At 39.9% G+C, this 17,355-nt stretch overlaps 1 protein-coding gene across 2 annotated transcripts in view; it reads left to right on the top strand.

Moving 5' to 3' along the window:
* The window catches only part of LOC114934997 (uncharacterized), a 154,803-nt gene extending 138,909 nt beyond the window's left edge, over positions 1–15,894 (top strand). For both annotated transcript variants that reach the window (XM_029307737.2, XM_029307738.2), the window contains 10 exons: positions 3,236–3,301; positions 6,025–6,321; positions 6,543–6,907; positions 7,170–7,469; positions 9,171–9,311; positions 9,534–9,717; positions 9,799–10,092; positions 10,287–10,879; positions 11,036–11,551; positions 11,708–15,894. In XM_029307737.2, the coding sequence (XP_029163570.1) occupies positions 3,236–3,301; positions 6,025–6,321; positions 6,543–6,907; positions 7,170–7,469; positions 9,171–9,311; positions 9,534–9,717; positions 9,799–10,092; positions 10,287–10,879; positions 11,036–11,551; positions 11,708–12,025 (3,074 nt within the window). In that variant the 3' untranslated portion in view covers positions 12,026–15,894. The remainder of the gene's footprint in view (positions 1–3,235; positions 3,302–6,024; positions 6,322–6,542; positions 6,908–7,169; positions 7,470–9,170; positions 9,312–9,533; positions 9,718–9,798; positions 10,093–10,286; positions 10,880–11,035; positions 11,552–11,707) is intronic.
* The last annotated feature ends 1,461 nt before the right edge of the window (positions 15,895–17,355 follow it).

Here is a 17,355-nt window from a genome sequence, read left to right as displayed (position 1 = left end):
ATCGTGTTGACTGTGTAAATATTTGGAAATATGATAGATAGCTCGGCCAATGTATCGTGATGCATTTATCACTTGCATATATTTTTACACGCAAGCTCTAAATAATAATAGTTTAGATTGATGGAAATATTATAATTTAAAAAAACAGACTTTCATCAATATTTTGAAAATCTTTGAAATGTTTGAATAATAAAGTTTGTCTCACACATTTCATAAGAGGGAGGGACGGACATATTTCAAAATATTCTACTGCTTTTCTCGTTGGATGGCATATGATAATTCGCTTCAATTTCATTACTTTGAATATCTTTTACAAAAATCTATTTATATAAATCGCGGAATAGTTATTTCAGAGTTATACCGTCCATTCATCTTCCTCTTCGGATACACGTAATTAATTACAACATATTAAACCAAATTTTGCACATAACTTGGGGGACGCTCGACCCTGCGGGGTTAAGAAATTAGTCGCGTAACGCGGTTTGGCGAGGCGAAACAACGACGGAAGCTTCCAGAAATGCGAAACACGGTGGGAATTCCTCCGTTAAGCACGATCGAGCCACGCGAACCACGAAGTCGTAACCTGCCATGCCACCGGCTACACGGCACAACTATGCACGTGCGCAGCTATGCACGTGCGCTGTGAGAAGAGAGAGAGAGAGCCGCCTCTCGTGACGCTGCGTTTGGTCCAGCGTATCTCTCGGTAGCCAGCCCCGTTCTGGTCGTTAGCATCTATCTTCTCCGCGTCTGTTAGCCTCCCTCTGGTGCTTCCACTTAACTCTGCCGTGCCCTGCTTTGTTTCACTCGTCAGGCAGGATTTTCAATCTATCCGAATCTTCATTAATCGTTCTTTGATTACACGATCGGAAATTAAAATCAAAATGTTTTAATAAAATAAGAATTTTAATTTCTCAAGATTTTTCAACTTGCAAAGAAATTAACACGCATATGAACATTAAATTTTATTATTTTTGGAAATTGTATTCTTATTATGAAAATATATTTCAAGATTTTTTATCACATCAGATACTCTAGTATATAATTCATAGAATACGATCATAATTGCAACATTGCGGAGTAAAGTCGATTGTCCATAAAGAGCAGCGATATTATTACGACATGTTGCTAAACCTGTGTGTATTAAGAGACTAGGTAAAGTTGAGCCGGCAAACTTATTATTATTGGTTTCGTATCAGTAATCGAACGACCTAATTTAATTCGACAGCACGGAATCGCCAATTAGCGCGAATTATTATGATTACGATACTCGAGCGATAATAATCGAGCGAAACACGCCGCGATTCGAAATCTCGTTCGAAGGGATTCGAATTATGATCGCAGGTACAATAAGGTGCAAAGCAAACATTCTGCAATCTTATCGACGCGCTTTAATCGCGATAGTTTTATCTCTTAACGAACATACCTGATTCCCGTTATCGATTCGGGAAATCATACTTGGAACATACATAGTTGTGTGCAGTTGCATACTTCGAAGCACTAGCGTTTCATAGAAATACAAATTTTTAATTTTCAAAGATCACGTCTGCATACACGAGTGCATTGGAGGAAAATGCAAATGGGAAAATATAATTTAAATCCCGGAATAATTTGGGAACAGAATAGAGCAGAACGAGATAAGAGTGCAAGACAAAATAAAATAGTCTTTAGAAAGCGAAAGAAAAATTATGAGACGTCGGGGACAGATGTTAACAACTATGACAGCACTAACTAGCAAGAGAAAAGGCTGAAGGACCGAATTCCGTGATAATTTCGTTTCTCTCGGCACATATACGTTATTGTTTATGTGAGTGAGACAAAATATATGTTAGCTATAATAGATTACTCCGTAGCGAGATACGAGATCTCATTTACAGCATCGCGGATTCGTGTTATATAATGCCAAAGTACAATGTTATTAAAGCATATTTCAATCTCAGCAGTTGTAATTTAACTGAAACTATGCGACGAATTAAATCACGCTCTTGGCGACAAGAAGGATACCATCTGTCCAACGACTTTACACTCATTATACGACCAATAATTAATTATTACTTGCTATACACGATTGGTGGAAAAAAATTCACATCAACGTTATAATAAGTATTGTATAATTTTCGTGAAATATCGATTGCGACTTTTCAAAGACGTGAAAAGATCGAGAGGAATCTGAACTCTGTTACGAATCCAATAGCAGCAGCAACGGCGCATAAAGTAGCGAATCTCACCGCGGATGAGCCATTATGCTCAAAGGCAGTGCGCCAGGCATTTCGCCGGGATATTGGCCGCTTTGAATTCAGATTGCGCGGCCATGCGGCCTCCGCGTTTTTGTTCTTCCTCTTTCGCAGACAATTTATGCAATCTGGCCCGCGTCGTACGCGTATTTATAACCGCCGGCCCTTTGTGTGTTAATTCTGTATTTGTGTATTACTTGAATATCTCCGATCTTGCAAGACTTGCATTTCTTCGACTTTTGATCTTTGCTACGTCTTCGTGGTTCTTTATATCCGCACTTATTAATTGAGAAATGTTAAATTTAAAATATAGCACGATTGTATTAATTAGAAACTAGAAACTTAATTTGTAATTATTTTTTGTTGAAATATATGAGAGAAAAATTAATGTATAAAATATAACAAAATATATTTAACAAGATGTATTTCAAGCTGTAAATTATTCAGCGTTTTAAAGATATTCTAAAAGTGAGAGATATTTATTTTTGATACTTATAGTAGGTAATGTTTACATATCGATTATATTATTATTTCAATTTTTATTAATTAAATGCAATAATGAAGTCAAGTCTTTCTTTAATTGCATCACTTGTTAGAAAAATGTGAAAACATATAACTGTCATCGCTCTTTAAAAGGACCAGACAGACGCGTACGGTATGCGTAAGGAAAAAATCCAACAGGAAAAAAATCTACGCCGGGTTAGGGCGAATGATCGACTTTGATCTCCGTGATTTTTATAGAAGCATCTCGCGTCGCGCGGCTTGATATTTTGCGGCTGTCGCGACTCTTCGGTGGAAATCCTGCAGAAATTGGAGTGGTGCCGTCGAGAGATGGGAAGATTTCGCGAACGGCTTCCCCGATGTCTCGCCGAAGTGCAATGCACTCGTTCAAATAAAAGTTCTACGAAACGAGGAGGCCGTTCTTTTTCGAATTAGCCCCCAATTTCTTTCCCATAACTAAGGAAGTGCACTTTATGACCGGCGGCTTGCTTTTTCTGTTACAGCGTTGAAGGTGAAGCTCATGCTGAGGCGACCCATCAATCAGCTGGTTGCGCAAGGCATCATGCCATGTAAGTATTGATCCGTTTGTTTATTATGCCATTTACATCTTGTTATTTTTTCTTAATCGTACGCCGCGAAAAATTGCATTTTTAGTAGAACTCGAGGCTGTTAAATCTTGTAGATATTGCGATCTGCGCAGCTGTCATTACGTAGTTACTGAACATCATTGTCTGACTGGTCTTCGCATTCTTAAAAACATTTTCATTCGGATAGCTTGATGCATGCGCGAGTCAATTTATCGAGTCTTTAATTATAGCCCAGAAATTATATAAAAAGTAAGGCTCTTATATCTAGGACACTTGATTGTGATAAATTGCTTTGCAACGATTAAAGAAATTGGTAATTATCGATTGTTTTTTTATATTAAGTAAAACGAATTAGGTCTCTTCCGCATCAATTAATCTTGTAATAATTAAATTGGATCATTCCAGAAGAAGATCACGAGTTGACTATCCTACTAAAATAACAGCTGCAAGAGCGCTCTCTCGCTCCTTTATAACACAAGCCGTTTCCGCAATAAACGATTCGATTCTTATCGTATCGCGGGATGAACTAAATTCTCGTGACATTCGAGAGGTAAATGAAGAAGCAAAAGTAAAAACACTTCGCGCGACACGCTTCGTCGTCTTTCGCTCCCAAAATCCCCGAAGCGATCAACGGTATAAGAGCGGCAGTTTCTAGTTGCCCGGTAGATTTACGATGGGCACCAAATGTTTACCAGAACGAGAGCACTGGCATCCAGTAATTATTTGGGTCACACCCTAAAATATTGCTCTTGTTACCGTCCGCGCGCCGGCGCGTTTTATAGCGCCTCGGCATATATTGCCGGGCTGATGAAAATACGCACTTTGATAGGCCCCGTCCGTCTTTATGCGCATCCGTGTGTATATGCATTTCCATACCGTGTGGGATTCATTCATTTGTAACCCCCTGAAGAAGCTTTAAAGTCGCTTAATACACATCTGCGTTCCGAGGATAATAGTCGCTTTCGCGGAAAACCGTCCGGAATTGTGTTATAAAGTTCCAGTTTCTTCCAGAAATCGATGCATTTCTGCGAAAAGTTTTTCGTTTATCGGCAGTCATTATTGCTAATAATATTTTACTGCAATAATCTTATAATATATTTTAAAATTTAATTACGAGCAATGGCTATTAAAATTTTATGTTACTAAAAATTTGGTTTATCCTTTATAATATTTTTTAACAATACCTATTATTTTATTATAGATCTATAAGATCATATTACATGTGTGAATAATAAAAAAAAGTTAATTGCTCTATTCTAAATTACATATATTATTAAAGTGAAAACTTTTATATATAAAAGACTCGTTAAATAGCTATAAATACTCAGTTGAATGAAATTATATATTAATGCGTTTACGACGATGTTAATCTGTCCATATTAATTTATCTACGAAGTTTATTACTTCGCTTCGCAACGAGATGTTTGCCAGATTGTAACGCATCGTATCATCAAGTTCATCTCCGCATACTCGTCATACGCATCGCGAAGTATACAACGAGCAAATACAAATAGACCTACACGATTTGCTCCCGAGATGTCAATCGTCGTATAAAGAGAGAAAGAGAGAGAGAGAGAGATCGCATTTTCGTATTTTATTTCCCAAATCTTGAGCTCACTCCAACCGCGAAAGACGACGTTTATTGCGGCAAATTAACGACGCCCCTCAGACACTTCATATGAGATTAGAATAGGCGTCGCAAGGACGTCAGACGTCTCGGAGCCTCTGAAATCTCGCGCTCAGAAGGGAACGAAATGACAGAAGTTTCGAAATAAGGAAGAGAGCACAACACAGCACATTATATATTAAAATTATATATAATAACATTATATATAAAAAGATATAAGTACTTGAAAAAAATATAAATGATAAATTTCGTTATAGATATATATTTTATATATATGTAAATAGTTTATAATTATCTCGCACGTATTTACAGTACAATTTTCAGCGAGAAGTCGCAAAAAAAAATTCTTTTTTCATTTATTCTCGTATCTTCATAACAGTAACTGTAAATTCTCCGTAACGAGTCGAAGAATAATATCCGAGGAAACGTTGCATCTCTCTCTCTCTCGCAAGGGAATTGCATTCGCGATTAATCTCGAAGTTGCTAAAAAAAACCCGCGATCGGGAGGGAAAGAGTCGCCGACGTGTCCTGTTGAAGATGGAAACTTACGGCACACGCGGTACGTTAAAATACCAGGGCGTGCTCGTGTATTTTCACATTTCCGTCGCTATACTGTGGCGTAGATGATGCGTAGGTACACGCACTTTTATTCCGCGCAAATGACTACGTCCGCGTCCGGAAATACATAGCAGTAGGAACACGCTTCGGGGATCATTTATTCGGCGACTTAATGGTGCTGAAGAATGCGAGGAGCGGAGGACGCGTCATGTTGACACCAAAACGGCGCCATGCATTTGAGAGTCAAACTGATGCTTGCAACATGTTTGCGACATCGCGAATCGAGAACTTCAGCATCTGCTTTCTTCTTTTTATTTATTTGTATTTTTTAAGAAAATTTATTTGATCGAAATCTACTTGCCATCAGAAATGACAGCCTCCGCGATTATCGATTATTGCGTTATATTTGCGCAAGCAAAAAGTTTGCGATGTACTAGTCATGCGTAAAATTGATCGCGGCGGGAAGAGCAAATAAAATGCGATTTGAGAGACAAGGATGTTTTCTTTCTCGCACACACAGCGCTGAAAACGCCACCGGCGTTTCACGAGCAACGGAAGCAGTTGGAGCGAGCGAAGACGGGCGATCTGCTAAAGGCAAAGATCCAGCAGAGACCGGGCAGGGACGAGCTCGTCCGACAGCACATCCTCGAAGATGTGGGTCATGTGGATCCGAGCCTGGCCGAGCGGCAGCGGATGCTGAAGAAGGCCAGGCTAGCCGATCATCTCAACGATCAGCTCAGTCATCGACCCGGACCGCTCGAGCTCATCCAAAAGAATATCCTTCATACTGAAGAGCCCATCGAGAGGGCAGTCAAAGGTATCTCTATCTCGACAACCTTTACTAAAATAAAATAGCACGATACGAGGATTTGTGATGTATTTTAAAAAAATGCAGTATGTAAAAATAAGCGGACTAATTAGTATATTTTATCAATTGCGATATAACGTTACGTCACCTTCGAAATTCATATCAAAGATTTTTGCAATCTTCCATCAATTATTTTTTACGATTTTTCACAATTATTTTTCTTTCCCCAGAGGGTCACATTCCCTTCAAGGCCACTTGCGAGGGGCAAGTGACGAAGCCTCAGCATCCGGACCACTACATTACCTTCGAGGATGACTCTCAGAGCTCGGAGGGCGCGTCCTCGCCGCAACTGGAGTCGCGGTCGTCAGATGTTCTGGAAACCGCGGCGGCCTCCGCGGGCATCGTCACAGTTTCCCTCAGCATCCCGACGACCGGCGGCGCCGTTGTGGTTTCGTCGACGTCCCCCGTGTTCCAACAGACATCCACGGAACCGACGATACAAACCTTCGCCGATCTTTGCAACACCGTCGTAGGCACGTCGCAACAGAGTCAACAACAACAAATTCAACAGGCCCAGCAGCATGCGTCTACGCAGGTAAATTTGGAGCAACAACGATAGATCCTTCACCCTGTTCGGTTCATTGAGTCGGATATGAGAGCGTTTTTTACACAACAGCAAGATTAATTTCCTCAACATTAATTTCTAAACATCTAAATGATGACAGTAAAAGCGTGAATCAAGCGAAGATTGATTACGACCATAATTCTAATATATTTAGGAAGTTGTCAACAAAATTACATCGACTATCTCGTGAAAGTTAAAAAACTACCGGGCTATATATCTGTCCCTCTTTCAGGCGAGTCAGACGACGAATGGGCCGTCGACAACCCTTCTGCCATTGGCGCCGGCGCCGAGCCCGATGTCCCTGGGCTCGACCACGTCCAGCCTAAGTCCTCTATCCAACATCTCGATAGCGTCGCCCCCGGCGCCGCCGCCGGCGGCGATTACCCCACGGCCCCAACCGAGCCCGATTGCCGCGGCCGCAGCCGTCACCACGTGCCAAAGGAGCGACGCCCCCGGTAAGGACAAGAACAGAAAGAAGTCAAAGAACAAGAGCCAGCCCAAGACCCGCACGATCAAATTCCACGAGTATAAAGTAAGTTCGCTTTCAATTTATTGTGTCAACATTTCGGCGGCGAGAACAACCGTGTCATTCTGTGTGACTTGCACAAACGAGAGCAATACGCGAAGACGTTCGCGCGTCTCATTGCTTTTCTTTTTTTTTTTAATCGCCAAAAGAGCTGCAGAATGATACTGTGCGTTCTCGTCTGGAGATATATCGATTTTATTACGCAGAGCGCATTATGTCTTCAGAATGACCATTGAATCGCGAAAGTTATTAAGGGGTATTCTCGAAGAGCACCGAAATTCTGACATCGCTGTGTATGTGTATGTGTGTGTGCATGTTCACAGTCGTCTCGTGAAATTTTTAAACATAATCCATGTTGCGTAATAGCAAGCCTGATTGACGAATCGAGCATTTGCATACTCTTTTTTTATAATATATCTGTATATTTTATATATATATATAGATATTAATACAATCAATAATTTATAATAATACGCTATTAAAAAAGAAATAATAATTTCTACATGCTATATTTCGGCTACAATTTTGATTTTGTTTAATAATTGATTTGATAAAATGGTATGTGGATGCTGGTGTAGAGATTAGTAATTACTAGTGAAGTACAAGAAAATTAATTAAATATAACTTTCAAATATTAATATATTAATTTTTATGAATAGCGGTAGCGTATAAAAATTTCTCAAGTTAAGCCGCTTGCTTTGTATAAAATTCGAGGAGAAAAAAATGTACCGGAAATTCCTCAGTCGCGATACACGGCTAAAACGCGACGGACGAGATGCAAAGTATCTTCTTCGATCTGAGGCACGGCCGAGAAGTGTATATACAGAGGCGCGCGATAATTATCGTGTACCCGGGACCGCCGGGTGGCACTACAAACTAGTTCTCGTGCGCAAAGGGTCCGGGCTAACGGAGAGCCGCATTTCGGCGTGGCAACGAGCGGGGCAAAAAGACGAGACGAGCAAAAAAATAACGCCGGCTCGAGAGCAAGAAGATGAGAGAGGGAGGTGGCCGAGTAGGAAGAAGGCGAGGTAAAAACAAGTACGGAGCACGAACCGTGAATCTCGGCTGCGGTGGACCGCCGCAGCGGAAAGACCGGGGCCCGGAGGAACAGCCTCGGAGGGAGATCGTATCGGGCGATTAACTCTCGCAATCTTTCGAGAAAGGGAGAGAGAAAGAGGGAGGACCCACCTCGTTAGCTCTGAGTAATTCGAGCGCTAATTGCACCTAAGAGCGAGGAAGCCAAGGAGCGACGAGAGCGGACCATCCGCGCGGGGATGGTCCCTTCCTCCTGTCCCCATGGGTCCGATAGACCTCCGAACCGAGTCGTCCAGGTCCAAAACATCCGAGATATGGCCTGGTCGGTGTGAAAGCGAGCTGGGAATGGGCGTGCAAATGAGGGCGCAGAAAATATCTTGATGTATCATTTATCACTCGGCGCGGACCTGAACCGGAGCTACGTCACCTACCTTCGTCTCCTTCTCGCGATACACCGGGAACATCAGACGGTGATGTCAGGAAAAGTATCTCAAATCTGTTGACGGGGCGTGAGTAGCGTTACGTAAAAGCGAGATGGACAAAGGGTTTATTCTTTGGGAGTTTTGTGAGTCGTCACGATTACTCGATCGTCAAAGGAACGAATGGTCAGATGCGTGTTAGGTTTCTACACGTTTTCTTTATGGTATAATACAACTAGACTTTTTGTTACAGGGTCCGCCAAACGCGCAGAAGACGCCGGCGTCGTCTAACACTTCCGGTCTTGGCGTTACGCCACCCGGTGAGACCAGTTACGAACTGCTCCTACAGCAGCAACAACTGTTCCTTCAATGGCAGCTCGAGTGGCAACACAAGGTATAGACGCATGCAACAATTAAATATTTTACATTCCTCTCACGATTTCGAATTTTTCGTACACAAGTGTTTCAGCATCTCAGATTGTTTTTTTAAGAGCCTTATTATAAGAAATTTTGAAAATCACTTTTTAAATATATTAAATATATTAAATCAGCATTTGATGCAAAACGAATATTCTATTGACGAGAATACGAAGATTAAAGCATTTTTTTTACACAGTATCCACAGATTATCTTGCCAGCAGCGCAGAAACCGTTGTCGCTCACAAATAGCGGTGCAAGCGACGCTGGTAGCGTAAGCGGAAGCAGTGCGAACGCTGCCAGTCCAGCTCCTTCGAATTCTTCAAACAATCCTTCGGAGCAGCCTCCGTTGAGGCCCCTGGGCAAATTGGAGGACATGAAAGGTACCAAAATCACATCACTAATACGAGAAAAATTCGCCACGAAGAACAGAAAGAAAATGATTTCGCACATCGCATTCGCAGTGAGCGATCTCAAGGTGGAATTGAAACGACGAAACTTGCCGGTGTCGGGACCGAAACCGCAATTGATCGAGCGATTGAAGCCCTTCACGGAATCATCTAGTAGCAATTCGACCTCCAACGGACCGCATGTGACGCATATGGGCCACATCTTGATGGATACACCCGGCCCGATGGCGACGGACGAGTCCAGCTCTCAGGTCAAGAGTCCGATTTGTATCGTGAAGGACGAGCCGAATAGTCCACGAACAGCCTCACCTCACAGTAGCGAGCACGATGATCCATTGAGTCCACCAGGTAAAAAACCGTCATCTGAATACTTCTTTATTGTATTAAACGCCACTTTAAGTTTTTGATGCGCGCGCGCGCGCGAGAGAGAGAGAGAGAGAGAGAGAGAGAGAGAGAGAGAGAAATGAAAACTTTCGAACGAAGCTGTTGATTCGAGAGACAGCACACACGTGGGTGTTTTTACGACGCAGTTCGTGTTTCAGGAGATGATATCATCAAGGTGCAAAGGAGACGGATAGAGGAATTACAGCGTGAACTGTATAAGTCGCAACAACAACTCCAGCAGATCCGCCAGACCCAGCCGGCCACGGTACGCGCCGAGAAATTGGTTCTCCAACAACACATACAGAACAAGATGCAACAACAACAGCTACAATTACATTTGCAACAGCTTCAACATCTACAACAACAACAGCAGCAGCAGCAGCAACAGCAGCAGCAGCAAAATCAACAACAGTCGCAGCAGCAAACGCAACAACAAGCCACGCTCCAACAACTCAATGCAAAGGCGAATCTCGCAGCCTTTTTACAGGCACAGCCGAACAATGCGACCGCTATTCTCGATTCCGCGACTCTAACTGCAATCAACAACAAGAAGAATCAGTCCAAGAATAGCACTACTGTTCAAATACCTACAGCGATAGTTCTGAATCTGGCAAAGCCGACCAAGCTAAACGGCTCGCTGCTCGGTGCTCTTGTGGCGCAGGCACAAGCTCAACAGCAGCAAACAACTACTACCTCTGATGACAGCAAGCTACCGCCACCGCAATACGATGAAGCCGCTAAGTTGCTTAAGGTGAGTACCACTTTCAATTATAATTTTGCAAGATTTTGATGTAGAATAAGTTTTATAGTGTTTTAATTTGTATTACAAAGCTGTAGCGCATAACTTTTACAATGTTATAAACATACAGCCTTGTGTTTTTATATTATACACATTTTATTTATACAGGTCAAAATAGAGCCGGTCCAAAAGAGTCACATAAAGAGTCAAGTGGTCGACGACGTCTTAGAGATTCTCATCAAGAATGGTGAATTACCGCCAAGTGCCGCGCAAGATCCGGCTACTCCTACGACTCCGAATCGTCAACTACAACAAAATCTGGTCTTCACTGCGCCAGCGGATAGTCCGACTCAGTCGTTGGTCTTTGCCGCCGCCAGTCCAATGAGTCCGATCAGTCCGATACCAATGGATGTATCTCAGAGCGGTTGTTCGAGTCCATCAACACCTGCACCGCCGCCACCACCACCATTACCACTAACGGCATTTTCCATTCAATTACCCAGTGCATTGCAACAACTGCAACACCAGGAGGAGATCTCGTCCTTCAGCACAGATCTTCTAACTACCGAGGCCGAAATGGATACCGCAATGTTGCTCAGTCCTCAATCGACGCAACAAGCATCCCCAGACCCTCAACCGCCACAAGAAGTCACTTCTTCGGACAACGCAAATTTAGATCTCAAAGTAAGTCTTCCTTCTTACTTCTTAGGAAGAAATTTTGTTGAGAATAAAGTTATTTAAAATTATTTTCTAGCATATTAATTAAAATAATATATAATATATATATGATTATAAAAATGAAAATAGCACTGTTATTAAAATTGATATCTTATTCCTCAGGAACTAGGATTGGATTTGGAAACGTTAGATCCGATGGACTTTGTCCAACTAGATTGCGACATGCCAATGGATATGGACGATCCCGATTGGCTAGATTCCCTAATGCCACAATCACCCCCAACTTCTACAACATTATCATTATCCAACCATCAATCTACCATACCGTCGATCAGTCTCTCGTCCGCCACGGATATCTATGATCCGCTCTTAGGCAGCAATCAATACTCCTTTGATCTCTTTAACATGGAAGACCCCGACTTCAAAATGTCGTCCGACTTATCTCCAATGACGTGGGACAAAGTAGACTTCGCGACCTAGCCCGAGATACTCTCTCGTAATTCGGCGTTATGTACTTAATCTTCAGTAAACAATCAAAAAAATATATATAATTCGAGAGAATGAGACACAGGAATGTGAACATTCAGATTATTATATTGTCATTTAATCGGATTTATACGGTGCATTTTATATAAATCGTTTCGCGACATCCCTCTTTACCTCTGATGCATCTTGTGACGTTATGCATATCGATGTTACATCGAATATGTACTTATATGCGCGCATCGAGACGAAAAGTGTTTCAGCACGTTTTTTACAAATAAGGTATTGAAGACATAATCATACTACTGAATGAGATAAATTCTAATCATACGCGATCGTAATTAACAAACAAAACAAGAACGAGATGAGTATTGATATATGGACCAGTCCTCACAATAGTTTGACGCGCGTGTTATCGCGCATTTTTCCTCGATAAATGATTAATCATACGTTGTTCGATCAATAAACGATCGTTCCGTAAGAAAAGTAATATCTGATAAATGCTTAAAATGAGCTTTTGAGTGTTTTCTTTCTTGCATTCATGCGAATTAAAATCCTCCATTAAATAGCAATGTGCGAGAATCAGAATGTGGTTAACGCTCCTATATATTAAAGAAAAAAAGGATATAACAATAGTTCCGGAAACAATTGCGGTACTTTCAAAATTCTCCAAAGAATCAGCTTACGATACGTTTTTTAAGCTAGTTTTTACTGTCCAGTCGTGTGTTGCTTGAATTTTAATAACGGCGAAAAATAGCGTGTGTGTCAGAGAAAAGAAGACGAGAAACACTGCGTATATATGATCTTCTCGCGAATAAACCCCCCTATACCCTAAATCGCTCTATCCTCTGCTCTCCCTTAATTGTAATCAATCGTAACATAACCGCATAATTATACATAATTACAGAATCTAATATAATACAATAGTAATAATAATTATTGTGTAAAAGTATACATATATATGCATATATATATATATATATATATATATATATATATATATAAATATATACATATACACACGTATACACATATGTAAAATATATTTCTATATATGCGCTTGACGCCTGCGAATCGAGTAACATTCGAATTACGCGAGTTCGAGGATTTTTCAGCGCAGCTATAAATATTTTCTAAGCCACAGAGCATGTGATGTTAGGAATTATTGCGTATTTTAATTGATAATCATTAAAATAATAGAGATGAAAGAGAAATCATGGGGAAAGGCTGCGCGTGAACGAGCTGCACAATCGTTTCGGTTGCCACGGTGCGGTCCTTCGATACTTCTCCCGCGACTAATAATTAATCTTTTTGACGTATTGCGACATTCCATGTTTCCAAACTACGAACAAGAGAGATCAAAGCCACGCGAGCCGCAACCATTACGCACATCGCACATTAAGCGATCGTTATATTAATCGAGGGATCTTGTTTCAGAAATGTTGCGATTGTTAAACTCTGTAAAACTCTGTCGTCGTGCATATTTCTGAAAAGTTCTTCGGAGACCAAGCGGCTTCGCGCGTCGACGTAATGACGAAGGACCACGCCGGCGAGCTCGGTTATAAAAGAAATAATATGTATGCATGTATGTGTATGTATGTACGTGTATTAGTATGTGTATTTTAGTGCGTGTTTCCAAGAACGCGAATGCTGGTCTGAGGGATATAAGAGAATCTTGAATTAATTGCAATATGAAAAAATTGTAACATTTGCATGATAAATTAATTATTTTTGGGAAAAAAATCCAGATGTTTATCTGTATAATGTATAAAAAATATTTTAATAATGCAAAATTAATATTTTCTTCTCTTTTCTCTACTTCTTGTTTTAGAAATTTTTTTATCTAAACATTTTTATTATTTCCAATATTTAAAATTTTTAAGATATTTTAATAAGATTTTAATAAGGAATATATCCAAATTTTATTAAAATATTACGACTGCAGGTTTTCTTCTATGTATGAATAAATGTATGTGTGTGATATGTATTAATGCTTATGGACAGCGATGGTGCTAATCGAAACCCCAATACACACTGCGATCGATTTTTCGAAAAACGTCGCGGTTGTAGTTTTTAGAAAGTCCTAACGTAACGTTCCGAGTTTTCCGAGTTTTAATGTGCCTCGAAGTGTCAATTCCCGGCGAGCTTTTTAGTTCTATGCGGGACTGATATTGTATAAATAGGAAAAAAGAGAGTAAAAGAGAATATTGTATTCAAGTTGTTAGTTTCAAATGAGAGACGATAATCGAAGTCTGTTTCCGCAGTTTCATTAGTAAAACGGCACATCGGCCCGCGATCATCATCACTTCCTCTTCCCATGTTCACCAGAGAAGCAGCAAAAGAAAAAATGCAACATTCCAAATATATTCATGCTCTACGGAGAATCCTCAAGATCTCGAGGTATTGCCATGTTCCGTGTGCTCGATAGAAAGATGAGGAAGAACGCGATGGAAGAACATGCATCGTAATGCATCGTTGAATTCGTCGAGACACGTGCAGAAGTAATTAAGCCGGAACTCAGTGCATTTAATTAGAAACCGGTTTGCCTTTCCTCCTCCTCTAGAATTCTTTTGACTTTTAGAACCGGTCGCAGAAACGTTTCTTTTTTTTTTTTTTTATTGGATAAGCGAATTTGATTTCGCAAATCTTGTGAATTTCACAGAGATTAATCGTGCCAATGTGAAATCGAAATGTATCGATATAGTATAGTATCAGTCGATGTTATTAAAAGTATCGTTTTTTAAAGCAACGCTATTAATCAATTTATAATGCTGCCGATTGTTTGTAAAAGATCGCGCGCGAATGTCATTGCGTTTTACTAACATTTGCATTTAACGTCTCGCTTTCGAGTCGCTTTCTTCCGCCGTTGTCTGAAGCTTTCAACCCCGAATCGTATCGTTAAAGCTTCTAAATTAATGATATTTTTTTAAAACAAGTATGGCCTGAAACAGATGACTGTCAAAGCAACCGGAACATGGCATTCGAGGTGAACAATAAAAGTGCCAAAAAAGAAATGAATATCCCTTGCTATTAGCGTCACTTAGAAAAATCATCACACACATTTCACCATCCCTTGCCATGACAATAAAAGTTTTATTGTTCTGTAAAATATTGTATATATATAAATATACATAAAAAATATTTGAAAGAGAGAGAAAGCTAATGTATGCTTACGCGTGTGTATGTGTTTGTATGAATACGTGTATTTTATGCAGAGGCAAGCTTGACGAATTTATATAAGATAATCGAAGGATAATTATACAATAAAAGTTCAGATTATCGTAAAAAGTTTGCATCTCTCCAGTTTATCGAATTTGCGTCGCAGCGTGCATCGTGCTAAACGTTGTAATAGCGGAATTATTTCAATTACAAGTCGTTCATCATGATTTTGCCGATGATTGATCGATCTGTCAGGCTGTGCGAGAATCTGTTAGTCTGTCGTGTGTAGTGCGTCTGCGGTGTATGTGCGTATATGTGTGGATAAAATGAATCTTTATAACTTGCGAGAGCAACCCAGGACGAAATAAACGCAGCCAAGCAAGATGTAAAGCACATAAACCGATCGCATCTATACATATATGCAGAGCTTCATCGAGTATATAATGAATCGCGCGATTGCATCAAGAGGAAAGAAATATAATAGTGTCGCATGTGAACACACATTTTATACGCGCATTGCAAGAAGAAGATGGTATACATAAGTATTTTGTTATTAAGTATCATTGAATTTATTGTAATGAGATATACTCTTAAGTAACGATCACGTAATTATTGCTAGAGAGAGTGTTATTTATTTTTATTTGTTGCGAATTTATCGATTGCCTTCCATTTGAGTAAAATAAATAAATACAAAGTTATTCGCTAAACACTTGTTATCTTTCTTCTACTTTCTCATCCTTTTCGTATTATCATTGTTAAATTGCATAAAAACAATGTATAATAGAAAGAAGCAAGATAATCAGGGAAAGAGACAAAGAGTAAGGAGATGGCACAAATTAAAATTCATGGATTCATGAATATTCTTGCAATTTTCTTTCTTTATTTTATAAATTGTGTATTATCTCTTTGCTAGTTATATTTTTCTAATATTTTCATTTAATCTTTACTACTTTTACGTTTAGGTTTTCCTAATAAAATATTAATATTAAAATTTAAAGAATTTCTAGAATATCAATTCTTAAAATTGTATTTATCTTTTTGTTTTAATTACATTTTCCTGGTATTTTTCCAACTTTTTTTAAATGTTGAAATTATTGCATTTAGAAAAGTCTAACCAAGTTTTGAGATTTCTTGAAATTTTATTTATATTGTGTCTTTATAAGTTATAATTTTTTAAAATCTTATTTATTTTTTTGAGATTTAAAAAAATTTTTTGACAATTTAAGAGGTACTGAAGGAGAGCTTTGTTCTGTCCAATTTTGGCGAAATATTTCAGAGAGAATTTTCATAAAATTATTATCCAAAATTTAAATAAAAATTAATGAGACTCACCGATACGATGCACAGCAGCCACAGTTGTAAACTGTAAAATATAAATACACGGAATAAAGTAAATAAATAACAGTATAATAAAATAAATAATAAATAATATTTACCATATAGTTGTTCCACCGTTGCCCGATGCCGCCCCGGGCATTCTCGTAGAAGAAGCACTTACACTCGCGCGTTATTTCTTTTCATTCGCGACAAGCAGCGAGGCTCGGGTTTTAATAATCACAATTTTCGACGCGTTTCGATAAAACGCAAGAGCTTATTCGCGCGCGAATAAATGCTCCATTTTCGTGTCGCCGCTTTTTTCAAGATTATTATCGGAAGGCCTCATCGAACAACGATGGCGATTCTCCCTCGCGACGCACTCAGGAGTCGCCGATTAAACGCAAATTATGAACCTAATTCGTCGCGCAACGATATCTGTCAGTAAAGTACAACCGAAAACGCGCAGACGACCGCTTAGAATGCGATCGACGCCGAAAAACTCGGAAATTTTCGCGTCGAAAACGCTCGGATTTCTCGCGATCCGCCTTCGTGAATTTGCGCGCGCAAACTTTGGGCGGCCCGACTTGATGCCGCGACTTTACGTATATGCATTTTCGGATGAAAAACGAACGTTGAGTGAGATTCGCGACCGACGAGATCAATCTCACGCGTACGATCGCGATCACGGTGCCGATGTATGCGATGCGATCGGATTTATACGTTAATTAAGACGCTAATTAATGCACGTACCTTTGCGGAGCGACAATAAGCGCGCGAACGTTGCAGCACGAATAATGCGAAGTACACCAGAGAGCGAAGTCTAGATTACGTTTGAAAATGTATTCACCGAA

Source organism: Nylanderia fulva, unplaced genomic scaffold (genome assembly GCF_048542155.1).
Source record: "Nylanderia fulva isolate GAGA-0341 unplaced genomic scaffold, ASM4854215v1 Scaffold35, whole genome shotgun sequence".
In the NCBI taxonomy this organism is placed as follows: Eukaryota; Metazoa; Arthropoda; class Insecta; order Hymenoptera; family Formicidae; genus Nylanderia; species Nylanderia fulva.
The sequence above is the reverse complement of the archived record's forward strand: the minus strand, read 5'-3'. Positions and strand labels throughout refer to the sequence as shown.